Source organism: Chenopodium quinoa, unplaced genomic scaffold (genome assembly GCF_001683475.1).
Source record: "Chenopodium quinoa cultivar QQ74 unplaced genomic scaffold, ASM168347v1, whole genome shotgun sequence".
NCBI lineage: Eukaryota > Viridiplantae > Streptophyta > Magnoliopsida > Caryophyllales > Amaranthaceae > Chenopodium > Chenopodium quinoa.
In genome coordinates this window covers 2,908,956-2,923,370 of record NW_018742733.1, presented here as the reverse complement: position 1 = coordinate 2,923,370, position 14,415 = coordinate 2,908,956, and the positions used below count along the sequence as shown (strand labels likewise).

General features: G+C 37.3%; 4 protein-coding genes across 4 annotated transcripts; 2 read left to right on the top strand and 2 right to left on the bottom strand.

The window, feature by feature from the left end:
• Positions 1-1,820: 1,820 nt before the first annotated feature.
• Positions 1,821-10,908, bottom strand: LOC110723858 (dachshund homolog 1-like). Its single transcript, XM_021903253.1, has 3 exons — positions 10,506-10,908; positions 2,411-3,544; positions 1,821-2,123 (listed from the first exon to the last, which is right to left on the bottom strand). The coding sequence occupies exons 2-3, from the start codon at positions 2,928-2,930 to the stop codon at positions 2,080-2,082; spliced, it is 564 nt and encodes a 187-aa protein (XP_021758945.1). The 5' UTR covers positions 2,931-3,544; positions 10,506-10,908; the 3' UTR covers positions 1,821-2,079.
• LOC110723619 lies at positions 3,118-3,560 on the bottom strand. Its single transcript, XM_021902965.1, has 2 exons — positions 3,473-3,560; positions 3,118-3,431 (listed from the first exon to the last, which is right to left on the bottom strand). Exons 1-2 carry the CDS (start codon positions 3,558-3,560, stop codon positions 3,118-3,120), a joined length of 402 nt encoding a protein of 133 aa, XP_021758657.1.
• LOC110723856 (G-type lectin S-receptor-like serine/threonine-protein kinase At2g19130) lies at positions 3,517-7,342 on the top strand. Its single transcript, XM_021903252.1, has one exon. The coding sequence runs from the start codon at positions 4,253-4,255 to the stop codon at positions 6,539-6,541; it is 2,289 nt and encodes a 762-aa protein (XP_021758944.1). The 5' UTR covers positions 3,517-4,252; the 3' UTR covers positions 6,542-7,342.
• LOC110723855 (G-type lectin S-receptor-like serine/threonine-protein kinase At2g19130) lies at positions 7,377-10,499 on the top strand. The gene has a single exon (XM_021903251.1). The coding sequence runs from the start codon at positions 7,617-7,619 to the stop codon at positions 9,975-9,977; it is 2,361 nt and encodes a 786-aa protein (XP_021758943.1). The 5' UTR covers positions 7,377-7,616; the 3' UTR covers positions 9,978-10,499.
• Positions 10,909-14,415: the final 3,507 nt, after the last annotated feature.

Below are 14,415 nucleotides of genomic sequence, written 5' to 3'. Positions count from 1 at the left end.
GAGCCAGCATTCATAATCAATACCCATGATAACATTCTGGATCCTGTTCTTCCACCAAGCATAATTATTTCCATTAAACTTGGGTGACTTGTTGTCATAACCGATTGCACTTAATTCTTGAGTACTCATTCTTAACTCCTCTAGATGTTACTCTTTCGAGAAGCTTAGGCTCTGATACCAATTGAAGGTTCAATGGGCACTCAAGAGGGGGGGGGGGTGAATTGAGTGTTAAGTAATCGTTGGCTAATTTTGCTTCTTTTCGGATTATGTGTGAGGAACCAGTTGTGCTGGTTCCGGTACGCAGCGGAATATAAATAAGCAATAAAGAAGACAAAAAATTTAACGAGGTTCAGCCAACTCAGGCCTACGTCCTCCTATCCTAAGTTCTTTATTAATCTACTCCGAAAAACAAAGACAAAGAACACTCTGCTGTTTCCCTACTCCGGGAACCAGCAAACCCCACACTCTACTCCGAGTGTGCTCTCGACTTACACTCGTAAGCCCAATGTGTTTGAACTCACAAACACTCACCCAGCCTTTAACCCCTTTGTTAAAGACTCAATACAAGAATCAAGAACTCTCCTTTGATCTCACTTCAACGAAGCTAATTAAGAGAAAATGTTTTTGTACTAGAATGCTCTTGTATATGACTTGATGAATGGGATTAGTGCTTAAGTATATGCTCTCAAATAATTGCTCTTTTTAATTTCTGGAGAGGCACGCGAAATATGTGAAATAAGATGAGTTTATATAAGCTTAGATTCCTAAAACCTAGTTTCCTTAAATCACACAATCTTAGAGAATAAGATATATTGTAATTTTAGGAAAGTATTTATCTTATTTGATTTAATCACAAAGATAGAATCAATTAAGATAAATACTCCTAGTTTTTAGGTAACCAAGAATATTTCATCTTATTTCCAGCTGCACAAAATATTTTCAAAATAATCTTTTCGAAAAAATCTTTTTGTAAAATCTTTTTCCAAAACGGCAGCTCGAATATTTCGTACAGTGAACCTGGTTCCCCGACCTGGTTCCCTGAATTGAAACATGTTATGAAACCTGTTCCAACTTTGTACCAGATTTCATATCATACTTCAATATACTTTTAAGCACTTATATAACCCAAACATGCAAGCATACTACGGAGCATATTACATGAAAACCTAGATAACATATTAAAGCATAAATCGTCTTTTCTTCATGTAATCTTCAAGACTTGAATCTTCCTTGAATACTTCTATTATGAGCAAACAATCTTTCTTCGAAATATCTTCGAAAGGCTTCTATGCTCCAAGTCTTGGAATCAACTCAACTACTGCACATGTAACATGGTTAATGCACAATAAAGAGTATGTGACTGCTTTTCCGCATAGCAGTCAAGGAAACGGTTCATACTGGTTCCCCACCAGTACATAGCACATTTATCATCTAACTGTTTCCTGTATATAGATAAGTTAGTTCAATAGATAACTCATATAATCAATAACTTATCTAGGAAAACAGTGTTCTATTTTAGTTGGTTCCCCCAACTGTATTGAACACTTTCAAAGACCTGTTTCCCTTAGCTGTTTGTCATCATTCAAAACTATCAATCAAAACCTAAGGGACTCAACACATTATCACTTCGTAAAACTTTTATTTTTTTTATTGAATTGAGTTTTTATTAAAGCATAAAAGTTACGAATTAACTTCCCAACTTCATATTTTCCAATTATCAAATAAATCCAAGTAGCACGGGAGAAATCATCAACAATAGTAAGAAAATATCTAGCAGTGCAACTAGATGATACTCTATTTGGACCCCAAATATCACAATGTATCAAATCAAACAAAGCAGATGCTTTATTCATACTTAAAGGAAAAGAGTTTCGGGGTTGTTTACCCATAAAACAAATACGACAATAAAAAACAGCACACTTTTTATTCATACTACTACTGGCTACTCCAGGCAAAGAAGAAACAACTTTCATCGAAGGGTGACCTAAACGTCTATGCCATAACATACTTGCATCTGGAACATCAACCGAATTGACTTGATAACTACGAGCACGAACCGGTCTGAAGAGATAGACCCCATTATACTGCACCCCCGCTCCAATCAGGTTCTTCAAAGTGCGGTCCTGAATTGTACATAGCTTGTTAGTGAAAAGAACAATATATTTTTGCTTTTCTAATAATTGAGATACTGACAATAAGTTACAATTTAATTCGGGAACAAATAAAACATCTTCTAATATTAAACCATCACTCAATTTTATTTTTCCTTCCTTAGTGGCCGTAGTACTCTTTCCGTTAAGCAAACCAACCGAAGATATAATATCACACAAATCATAAAACAAATTTAAATCACCCGACATATGATTCGAGGCTCCGGTATCAATTATCCACTCATTAAAATTATACATACCGTGAGATGTTTGGTCACTTGAAGAATTAGTGGGTTTTCCACCCTTTATTGCATTTAAGAATTGGGCCCATTGTGCATCAGTGAGTGTAGGAGCACTTTGACGATCATTCTTGTTAATCTCAGACCCACTCGATTGACGAGTGTTGTTGCTCATATTTGCTGCAAACCCACGGCCACCACCACTTGATTGACGACCACCACGACTACCACTACTTGATTGACAACCACCACGACTAGTCCTACCACCACGATTACCACCACGACCACCACCGTTAAACGATTCGGGCCAACCCACAAGATCAAAACACTTCTCCTTCTCATGACCCTTTTTACCACAATGGTCACACACCCTAGCATCACCACCACTGGACCAAGAAGTAGTCCTGCCTTGAGCAGAACCTGACGCTGCAAACCCAACTGCCTCCGAACGAGTATCATGAGCATCGGAGACCGTTTGTTTACGCTCATCAGACACCACTTTTGCATAAGCCACATTAAGGGAAGGTACTGGGTCCATCATAAGAAGGGTAGAAACAACACTACCAAATTTCTTTGGCTCCAAACCGATACAAAATTGATGGAGTAGTTCACTTTCAACAATTTTAGCATATTCATGAGCAGCAGTACATGTACACTTGGGAACTTTGACATAACTAGCTAACTCATCTTGTAATTTACGTAACTCACCAAAATACACAGCCACTGGCCTACCACGCTGCTTGCAATCCACAATTTGAGCTTTTTAACTCAAGAATACGAGGGCCATTGCCAAGGGAATATCTATCACGTAGATCATCCCACAAAGACGACTTGACATGGTCTGGGAAACGAACAGTGGATCGAACAGAGACATCCAAAGTATTAACAATCCAAGCAACAAGCATTGAATTAACAATCCCCCATTGATCGAAATCAGGAGACTTAGCATCCGACACGGTAATAGTAGCATCAATAAAACCAAGTTTGTTCTTCGCACGAAGGTTATTGCGTAAAGAACGAGACCACTCCTCGTAGTTATCTCCTTTTAGCAGAATTGGGCTGGGCTAATCACAGCCCCTGTACCTTCACTCGGATGGAGATAGTAGGCAGATAACGGTTCATAACGAGGACCCGGAGGAGGAGGCGGCGGCGAAACTGCACCACCAGTCATCACAACTCAAACGAAAAAGAAGAAAACAATGAACACACAAAGCGGAAGCACACACCAAGAACTAATTAACTCACAGAAATAATCTTGAAAAATAAAAATAAAAAATACTAGGGTTTGTGTTTGGGAATAAATTAGGAAAAGCAACGTAAAAAAAATCTCAAATCAGAGGGCTCTTGATACCATGTTAAATTTACGCAAAAAATATGAGAAAACGGCTTAATGAGCCTTTACCATTAATCATATATATATATAGGCTTACAACATTAACCTAACTCACCAAAAAACTCCTAATAAGATATACACAAATATATTCACAAAATATATCTAACTTAACATAAATATATCATAACATTTTTTGGCTGTTTGACCACCTAAAAAAGCCAAAAGCTAATAAAAAAAGCCATCAAAAAGCCAATTACCAAATATGGCCAAAGTCTTGATTTTTGTAAGGTGTGGGACCCAGATTAGCTCCGCCAATGCTAACCATAGACTAGTAGATTAAAAATAAAATTGACTTGTAAAATGACAGAGTCTCCTCTTCAATTATTATAACTTGACGGTGCTTAAGGTTTATCACTCACACCCCTGCCTGCTCTATTTTCTGAAGTGTTAATCCACCCTCCCCTTTTCCAAAACAAAACAAAATAAAATAAAATTTAAAAAAAAAAAAAAACAAAAAAAAAAAAAACCAAATGGGCACAATCATGAATAGAAAGAATTTGTTGCAAGTATACATTTTGCAATTGTTGGTCGATTTTTCTTTAGGAAAAGACACCATTTATCCCGGCGAATCTATCAACGAAAGTAACGAAACAATAACCTCTAGAAATGGCGTTTTTGCATTTGGTTTTACATACCCTTTCACGGATTACAGTACTGCTGGTATATGGCACAGTACTGCTGGTATATGGTACAACAAACTTCCTGAACAGACTAGTGTGTGGACAGCGGACGAGGAATATTACCTTGAAAGCGAACTGCCCCAACTTAATCTGTCTCTTCAAGGTAACTTAACATTCAACTATAGCGAGAACTATATCATGGTGAATTGGTCAAGCAGTTCATCCTCAGAGTACAATTCCACAAAATTAGTCCTCGAGGACAATGGTAATCTGGTGCTTAAGTTAATTTCAGATCCCAACATCATCCTCTGGCAGAGTTTTGATCATCCTTCAGATACGTGGTTACCTGGTGCCAAGGTCGGGTTCAATAAGCTTACTAGCACACAACAAGTCTACGAATCCGGTGGTTACTCTTTTCAGATGGATAAAAATACATTTAACTCTATTAGTCTTAAGAATGGCTCTTGTAGGGTTAAAGAAAAATCTATCTCTTGTATGTTAATATTAGGCTGGTATTATGGTCAAGCAGAAATGGATCTGTTTGATCACACCTCCGTCTCCCTCATGTCAAATGTGAACGAGACATATTTTACTTATTCACAGACAGACTCCTCCATCTTAACACGATTTATGCTCGACAAAGCCACTGGGTTATTAACTCAATATATGTGGTTAGAAGATTACCAAGTCTGGATGCCATCCAAATGGAGGTTGGCTGACACATTTTGTGATCAATTTGCAGTCTACAACAATAAAAAGGATCATTTGCCACACTGTACATGCTCTACTAGAACAAGATGTGTTAACACAAGTCCTTTCCAATGTCATGATGGCGAAAAAGATGGCTTTCTACTGCTTCACAATGTGACATTACCTTTGGAGGATGGATATTTCAGTAGTAAAGATATGTGCAACTTAGATTGTATGCAAAATTGCGACTGTGAAGCCTATGCTGGTGGCGGTAACTTAAATTGTCAGAATTGGTATAGCTTGCTAGGTCTTGCTTATACTTCAGGATCATCAGACCTCAAACTTGCTAAATCTAACAAGAGAATGGCTAAGCCAAGAAGCATATATTTAGTTATAGGAGCAGCAATTGGTGGATTAAGTCTAATTATTACTGTGCTGGTTGTAATTTGGAAGAGCAGAGGCAGAAAAGCCATTCAGGCAGTGGAGGGCTCATTAATTCTCATGAAACACAGTGCTCTCCGCCGTGCAACAAAGAATTTTTCATGTAAGTTGGGTGAAGGAGGGTTTGGTTTTGTCTACAAAGGAACCTTGCCAAATTCATCGCGTGGTATAGCAGTGAAGCATCTCAAGATCCAAGGCCAAGGAGAGAAACAATTCAGAGCAGAAATAAGCACCTTAGGAACAATCCATCATTCCAATCTTGTGCGTCTCTGGGGTTTTTGCATTGAAGCCTCAAAGAGATTTCTAGTCTATGAGTATATGCCTAATGGATCACTTGACAGGCATATATTTTGTGATAGCCGCGGAAATTTAGATTGGACAACAAGATACAAAATTGGACTAGGGATTGCAAGAGGGTTGGCCTATCTACATAGCGGGTGCAGGGAATGTATCATACACTGTGACATAAAGCCGGAGAATATACTGCTAGATGACGAATATAATCCCAAGATTGCTGATTTTGGCCTTGCAAAACTTCTATGCAGAGACTTCAGTCGAGTACTGACAACGATGAGAGGAACAAGAGGCTATCTTGCACCCGAGTGGATTTCAGGTGCACCCATTACATCAAAGGCTGATGTATACAGCTACGGAATGATGCTTTTTGAGATTATATCCGGCAGGAGAAACTGGTCTGTAAGAACCAATGGGGAAAACGATTACTTTCCTATCCAAGTCATGCAGAAATTGATGAGTAATGAAGATGTTATAAGCTTGATAGACAGTAAACTAGAAGAAACTGTCAATGCAGAAGAATTAATCAGGGCTTGTAGAGTTGCAGGCTGGTGTATCCAAGAAAATGAGGAAGATAGACTGTCTATGATAAATGTTGTGCGAATTTTGGAAGGAGTCGTGGAAGTGGCTACCCCTCCAATTCCAAGATTTCTGCAACATGTTACAGAAATCCCGGAGGATTCTACAGCTTACCATACATGTATTGTTGAGTGATAACTAACCAACTCGTCATCAAAATGACAGTGAATGAAAATTTCATATTCATTGTAAAACTGTAATAGGCCATATATATCCATGTTACTTGGTATAATTGGCAAAATTAAGGCCAAAGTTTCTTTCCTATGTTTGTCTGAACGTACTCCTAATCTAATGGATACGTACAAGACTCGAAGTTGTATTTCTTTATCAAATGCAGACATCTGCATTTCTTTTGTTGAGTGAAAGTTGCAGTTAGAGTTACTTATCTGCCATACAAAAGACGCTATCATAAAGCTGTACTAGTACTAGTTTTTTTTTTAGTGATTGTTAAAGTGTATCAATAATCTACCCTCTTAATCTGATTATCAGGATTATGTTAAGCTACACAAATTAACATATGACTAATGCAACTATATCAATAATACATAGATTATGACTCCGACAAAATATACTTCTTCCATTTATTTTCTACAGCAACATATATTGTCCATAATGAATGTATCTAAATATCATAAATACCTAATGCGAATATTCAAACAAATGCATCTCCCCTACCATGAGTTTTTTTTTCTCCTTTTTATTAAATGCAGTCAATGAAATTTAGCAAAGACTGAAATTATATAGATTGGCCTTAAAAAAAAAATAAAAAATAAAAAACCGGAGAAGTTACAAGGTTGCTGAATTGAAAAGGATATTAGAGTGAGACTTGATACAAAGACAAAAGTATGTTCAACTAATCAACTTAACTAATGTTGACGCAGAAATCAGACAATAATATGGTCCGATTTGAAAAGTATTCTTCTTTTAGCTACGGAGTACACTCTATAGAAATGATGAAACTTGAAAACACGAATCAATAAAGAAATTGGTGCAATCTTAAGGGTATGACGAAGTATTAATCATAAGGTAGGACTAAGACTTTTTTGGCAAAGATCAATTGTTATTGACTTACTAGTCAACGTACAAGTTTCCAACAAGTTTCTTCACTCACATCTATCCTTAGCTCTCTGCTCTTTCACTCTTTGCCAGTGCTTAAATCCATCTTGTTTCTAAAAAAAATAAATATTAAAAACATAAACCACAACAAAAGATGGGTACAATTATCATTACCAAGCTTTTGTTGCATGTTTATTCTTTGCATCTCTTTTTCTTCCTTTCTTTTGGAACCAATACCATTTACTCGGGTCAATCTAACTCCTATTATACCATTATAACGTCTACAAATGGAGTCTTTGAACTTGCCTTCTATACACCAGGATCATTGTACGGCTGCTATATCTACGAGAGCAGCCAGTACATAGACTGCTACATTGTAATCCGATACAATAACCTTCCTGCACAAGATATTGTTTGGACAGGAAATATCAGAAATCCCCTGTCTATCAAATCATCCTCACCTACACTATCTTTAAATGGTAACTTAACACTCACCAACGGCGAAGGACAATCCATTGTAATTTGGTCAAGCAGATCATCCTCGGAGCTTAACTCTACTAAGTTAGTTCTCGAGGACAATGGTAATTTGGTGATTAAAAGTATGTTAGAACCTAACCAAATTCTGTGGCAGAGTTTTGATCACCCTACTGATACATGGCTACCTGGTGCCAAGGTCGGGTTCAATAAGCTTACTAGCACTCGACAAGTCTATAGTTCTAATGATTTCTCATTTAAAATAGATCTCAACACAATGAGTTCTATTAGTCTTGAGAAAGGTGGGACTAAACACGGTTCTTGTCGGCTTAAAGGAAAATCTTTCTCTTGTTTTATGGAATTAAATTGGTATGGGAAAGCCGATATGCTTCTACTTGATCACACTACCATCTCTCGTGTATCAAATGAAAATGAAACGTATCTCATGTATTCGCCAACAAACTCCTCCATTTTAACACGATTTGTCCTAGACGGATTCACTGGATTTTTAAGTGAATTTGTGTGGTTTGAAGATTTCCAAGTCTGGATGCCATCCAAATGGAAGTTGGCTGACAAATACTGTGATCAATTTGTAGTCTACAACCGCCAACAGAACAACTCGCAAAATTGCACATGCTTTTCTACAGCTGATTGTGTAAACACTAGTCCTTTCCAATGTTATGATGGCACAAAAGAAGGCTTTCTAATGATTCAGAATTCGACACTTCCTTCGAAGAATGGTCTTCCAATAGGAGGTCAAGACGGTTGCAGTAGACCTTGTATGCGAGATTGCAACTGTGAAGCATATGGACGATATGATGATCACATTAACGCGTGCCACATGTGGTATAGCCCGCTAGGCCTATATTATTCTCCAGGAACAGATGTATATGTCAGACTTGCTACAACTAATTGGATCAAGGCCGGACTTGCTACAACTAAGGCGAGAAAGGCTAAGCCGATAAGTAATTCATCAATCATAGGAGCAGCTCTAGGTGGATTAAGTCTAATAGTCACAACAGTGGTTTTCATTTGGAAAAGCAGAAGAAGAAACTCTGTACAAGCGTTACAGGCAGAGGAGGGTTCTTTAATTCTCATGAAATACAGTGCTATCCGGAGTGCAACAAAGAACTTTTCATGTAAGTTGGGTGAAGGAGGGTTTGGGACTGTCTACAAAGGAACTTTGCCACATTCATCGGCGAACATAGCTGTTAAGGACCTCAAGGTTCAATGTCAAGGAGAGAAGCAATTCCGAGCAGAGGTAAGCACCTTAGGAACAATTCATCATTCCAATCTTGTGCGCCTTTGGGATTTTTGTGTTGAGAGCTCAAAAAGGTTTTTAATCTATGAGTATATGCCTAATGGATCACTTGATAAGCATATATTCTGTAAAAACCCCAGAAATTTACAATGGAAAACAAGATATCAAATTGGACTAGGTATTGCTAGAGGATTGGCCTATTTACATAGCGAGTGCAGAGAATGTATCATACACTGTGACATAAAGCCAGAGAATATACTGCTAGACGACGAATATAATCCCAAGATTGCTGATTTTGGCCTTGCAAAGCTTCTATGCAGAGACTTCAGTCGAGTACTGACAACTATGAGAGGAACAAGAGGTTATCTTGCACCCGAGTGGATTTCAGGTGCACCCATTACATCAAAGGCTGATGTGTACAGCTACGGAATGATGCTTTTTGAGATTATATCAGGCAGAAGAAACTGGTCTATGAGAATCAATGGGGAAAATGATTACTTCCCACTTCAAGTCATGCAGAAATTGGTTAATGCTGAAGATGTTATAAGCTTGCTAGACAGTGAACTGGAGGGAAACGTCGACTTAGAAGAATTAATCAGAGCTTGTAGAGTTGCAGGCTGGTGTATACAAGAAAACGAGGATAGATTGTCCATGGTGAATGTCATACGAATTTTTGAAGGAGTCGTGGAAGTGGTTAATCCTCCAATTCCAAGATTTTTACACTATGTTGCAGAAATTCCAATGGATTCTACAGCTTATCTTTCATGCATTACTGAATGATAACCAACTTACCAAATCGAACAAATTTTGTATGTTAGTCATTTAAATGATAATTTCACTATTCTTTCATAAAATTGTAATAGGCCATGCATGTTCTAAGATTTTGTTCTAGGAAGATAAACTAATCAAAATCTACGCAAAGTAGCAAAAAAAAGTATTCCACTATTTTTTGGGAAATTCTAAATGGTGGCCTCAAAGATTTGGATTTTCTTTTTGGTGAAAACATTTTTTTTGTCATAGTTTCTAGTGGACATAAAGATTTAATTAAGTCTATTAAGTGTACTTATTTCATTAAAAGGGGATTAACCAGTGATTTAAGGCTAACCTTTTAACTCTAATTAGTTAATTTACTAACTTACTCCCAATTAAATCCCTCTTACAAACCCTCACAAGCATAATCAAATTTCAAGATTACACAACAACACAAAACCAAAATTCAATCGAAAAACAGAGCACCAAATTAACCTAATGTACTTAATTACATTTGCATAATTCAATATAAAAGAGTAAAAAGGTTTCAACTTTTACCTCGATATGCCCAGAAACTAATCGTCAAGAGCAAATGCCAAATTTCGTAAAATCCCCGATTATAAACCCTATTTTCCAGTTGCAATTACCTCCCGCAAATGATTGATCGTGAACTCACAAAATAATAACAGAGCCAATTTGTGTAAATTCGTGATAAAATCAGGAGAACACCTTTCGATTAATTTCTGCAAACTTGAAATTAAATTGGAGATCAAGGTTTCATTCTCTGTCACAGAAGATGAAAGGCTGATCATCAATTATGATTTGGGAGGAAAGGAGAGATTTAACTGGGGGTAAGTTTGTAAATTAATTAGTCTATCTATACTATTTTTTTTTTTTTTTCTTTTTCAACTTTGGAGTATTATTTGTGAGATATAAAAAATTTCAAAATTGCACATTAAAAAAAAAATCGAAAGTATATATACTTCCTTCGTTTTTTTAGTTAATACCATTTGACTTTTACACTATTTACACAACACGCTTTATTTCACTTTTGTGGTTTATAGATACGATAAAATATATATATGTGGTCATGTTGGATCTTGTTTCAAGAGATATTAATGGTTAAAAACATGCGTTGGCAAACGTGATGATAAAAAGGTATCAACTAAAAAAATTAAGTATCTAACTATACTTTATGGATTTTTTGTGAAAAACTACCTTTTAAAAAAAGTTGTTGTAAATGACTACCTCTTTTTTAAAAAATATTGTAAGGGACTACCACTTGCCGGAATCTGGTCGTTGACTTACTTTTTCGGTGTTGACTAGACCATGTGGCGGCCCTTTTCCCCGTTTTCAACCACCCCTACCCTCTCCTCCTCCTCCCTTTTCTAGTTTTCGACCACTCCTACAGTCCTACCCCCTCGTCGTCACCTCCACCTCAGTCCCGCCCAAATACTCCATCTAACGGCGGCGCAACCACCGTTTCCGCCATTACTACAACTTCAATCCAATGGACAAGCTCTCAATTCTTCAATTCAAAGACAAAATCGTTGAAACAGTCAAGAACAAACTCGTCATTGCCATAATCGGATAAACTAGTTCGGCAAAAGTACCCAACTTTCCCAAATCCCACTACAAGAATCGGGTTGAATTCCGACGGATTAGTTCCGACAGACAGGTAATTCCGTCGGAAAAGCCGAAATTTCCGACGGATTTATTTTCCGTCGGATATTTCCGACGAATTAAAAATTTTCGTCGCAAATCCGTCGTAAATTTCCGACGGAATCATAATCCGTCGGAATATATGCCCTTTTTCTCTTTCTCTCACCTTCCCCTTTCTCTCTCTTCTCTTCCAGATCTTCTTACCTTTCCTCTTCCTTCTCTTTTCTTCTTTTCCCTGTTTCTTACCACCGCCGCTCTTTCTTCTCTCCGCGCTTTCCCCTCTTTCTTCCCACCACCGCGACTGCAACAACCACCTCCAACATCAACCTCACACAACACCACCACTGCAACAACCACCTCCATCATCAACCTCAAACAGCGGCGCAGTACCTAACAACAAAGCTACTCTCGATCTCCTTTGCTACATACTTGGATACTCCTTCTCGATCTACTCTTTTTTTCTCCTCTCTTGATCTCCTTTAATTTGTTGTTCATTACCAAAGCTAGCCCAGAAGCTTTTCCGACCATATTCCTGACCACATTCCCGGCGTTTATGGTTTTAAGGTCAAGTTCGACCATGGAAATGCTAGATCTAGCGTTTTCATGGTCGAATTTGGCCTTATATAACCAATTTTCAGATCAATTTCAAGTTTTTGAATCGTTGTGGTAAGTTTTTTTGTCTGAATTTCAACTTATTTTGTTCGGGGTTTTTTTTTTTCGGTTTCAAGTTTACTAGATCTAACATACGTGGTTATGGTGGCTGTTGAAGTTCGGGTTTAGGGTGTTGGGATTTTAATTTTTTCTTCTTCTTTTTTTTGTTAATTTTTTCCGGGTTTCGGCGGTGGTTTTAGGTGGGTTTCGACGGTGGTCTTAGGTGGGTGGTGGCGGTAGGTCTGTTTTCATTTTTTGTTTTTTTTTTCTTTTTTTTTGTTCTGTTTTCAAAGAATTTTCCGGGTTTTATGTTTTCATTTTAATTTTTTTTGTTTGTTTTTGTTAATTTTTTCGGGTTTGGTGGTAGATCTGGTGGTTGTGGGTGGTGGGGTGGTCCTGGACTGCTGATACGGGTTAGGGGTTGGTGGTTGTGGCGGTGTCTGATTTTTTTTTTTGTGGTTGGAGGTGGTGATACGTCGTGCCGGTGGTGGCGCGGCGTATTTTTTTTAAATTCAGAAAAGCAATTTCCGACGGAAATTCCGTCGGAATTGAATCCGTCGGAATTTCCGTCGGAATTGAATCCGTCGGAATTTCCGACGGATTGTTGCTGTACATGAACAGAATTTTCCGACGGAATTTTCGTCGGAAAAGTTCATTTTTCCTACAAATGCTTTTCCGACAACCGCTTTCGACGGAATTCCGTCGGAAACCCTATTTCCGACGGATTTCAGGGTGTTTCCGACGGAATTTTTCCGTCGGAATTTAGCCTATTTCTAGTAGTGTCCTCTTCCAACAAGATTTTGTCAAATTCAGCACCATTTGTGTCACACAACCTCGCCGTGACGCCACCGTCTCCATCGCATGTTGCGTCGCCCAAGAAACGGGGGTCCGACTTGGGGAAGAAGTTGGGTACGCAATTCAAAGATCGAACTTCAACAAAACCCCCTCGAATTGAAAACCATAACCATTCCCTTCCTTTCCTCAATTGAGAAAGTTATTGATGTTGTTGTTTGAGGGTCACGAAATTGTTTAGCGATTGAGGGTTTGTGTTGGATTCGACGGGATGGAGGCGGTTTCAAGTGAGGTTGAGTTGGGTTTGGGATACGTAACAGTGGTTATAAGGGAGTTTTGTGGTGGATTGAGGTGGTGCGGTGGTGGGACGGTGGAGAAGATGACGACAAGTCGGCAATGCTGGTGGTGCATGCATAGAAAAAAGAAAAAGAAAAAAAAATTAAAGGTCAAATGACCGGCACGTTGGTGGTCAACGCCGGAAAAGTGAGTCAACGGCCAGATTCCGGCAAGTGGTAGTTCCTTACAACATTTTGTTTAAAGAAGTAGTCATTTACAACAATTTTTTTTTTAAAAAAGGTAGTTTTTCACAAAAAAAATCCATACTTTATCTATATCTATACTTAAAATTTTAAAACACAAACCCCATTTGCCACATGTCCTTCATTCTTCCTACCTCGTTATAATGTTTTTTCATGTGTACATTTTCTTTTACGTTTCTTTATAATCCTTCTCCTTTTTTTTGCCTTCTTTTTATGTCATTAGTTATTGTAGAACTTTTTCATCTTCTCCCATTTATGTATCAATAGTTCTAATAATTTTTAACCTCCTCTTTAATTTAGCATTTTGAATTTCTTAATCTTTTCCTCTTCTCCCTCCATCTTTCAAATTCAATTTAATTGAATATTAAATATGTTATTTAATTCATTGACCAATAGTTATCATTTACCAATGTTTCCTCATACAAATTTTTAATTAAGCATTTTTATACATCATCTAAATTCCCCTACTAAATTGACATAAAAATATCTCTAAAAATGTTGTCCCAAATTTGTGCTACTTGAAGATGGTGACTGAAAGGAGATAAATTAAATTTCAAATAAAAATAAGGAAAAGTTGAATGGCAAGAAAAAAGAATATGTAGATAACTCATACTCTATGATGACATTGCTTGCATGACATAAGACCATGCATACCTTCAAGATACTAAATATTTTCTTTTAGAATAGATTTTAATTTCATATTTAATGCAAAATGTAAGTTTATAACAAAAATTTGATCATCAGTTATTTGATTTTATATAACTACCATGCATGTTAAAATGTTACTCCGTATAAGATTATAAAAGTTATTTTCGTTATTTTTC

Coding starts and splice junctions, on each gene's coding strand:
- LOC110723858 (XM_021903253.1), bottom strand. CDS start 2,930: ATGATGGACCCAGTACCTTCCCTTAATGTGGCTTATGCAAAAGTGGTG. Junction 2,124..2,410: donor AAGTGACCAAACATCTCACG/GTATGTATAATT, acceptor TGTACAATTCAG/GACCGCACTTTGAAGAACCT.
- LOC110723619 (XM_021902965.1), bottom strand. CDS start 3,560: ATGACTGGTGGTGCAGTTTCGCCGCCGCCTCCTCCTCCGGGTCCTCGT. Junction 3,432..3,472: donor CTATCTCCATCCGAGTGAAG/GTACAGGGGCTG, acceptor TTCTGCTAAAAG/GAGATAACTACGAGGAGTGG.
- LOC110723856 (XM_021903252.1), top strand. CDS start 4,253: ATGGGCACAATCATGAATAGAAAGAATTTGTTGCAAGTATACATTTTG.
- LOC110723855 (XM_021903251.1), top strand. CDS start 7,617: ATGGGTACAATTATCATTACCAAGCTTTTGTTGCATGTTTATTCTTTG.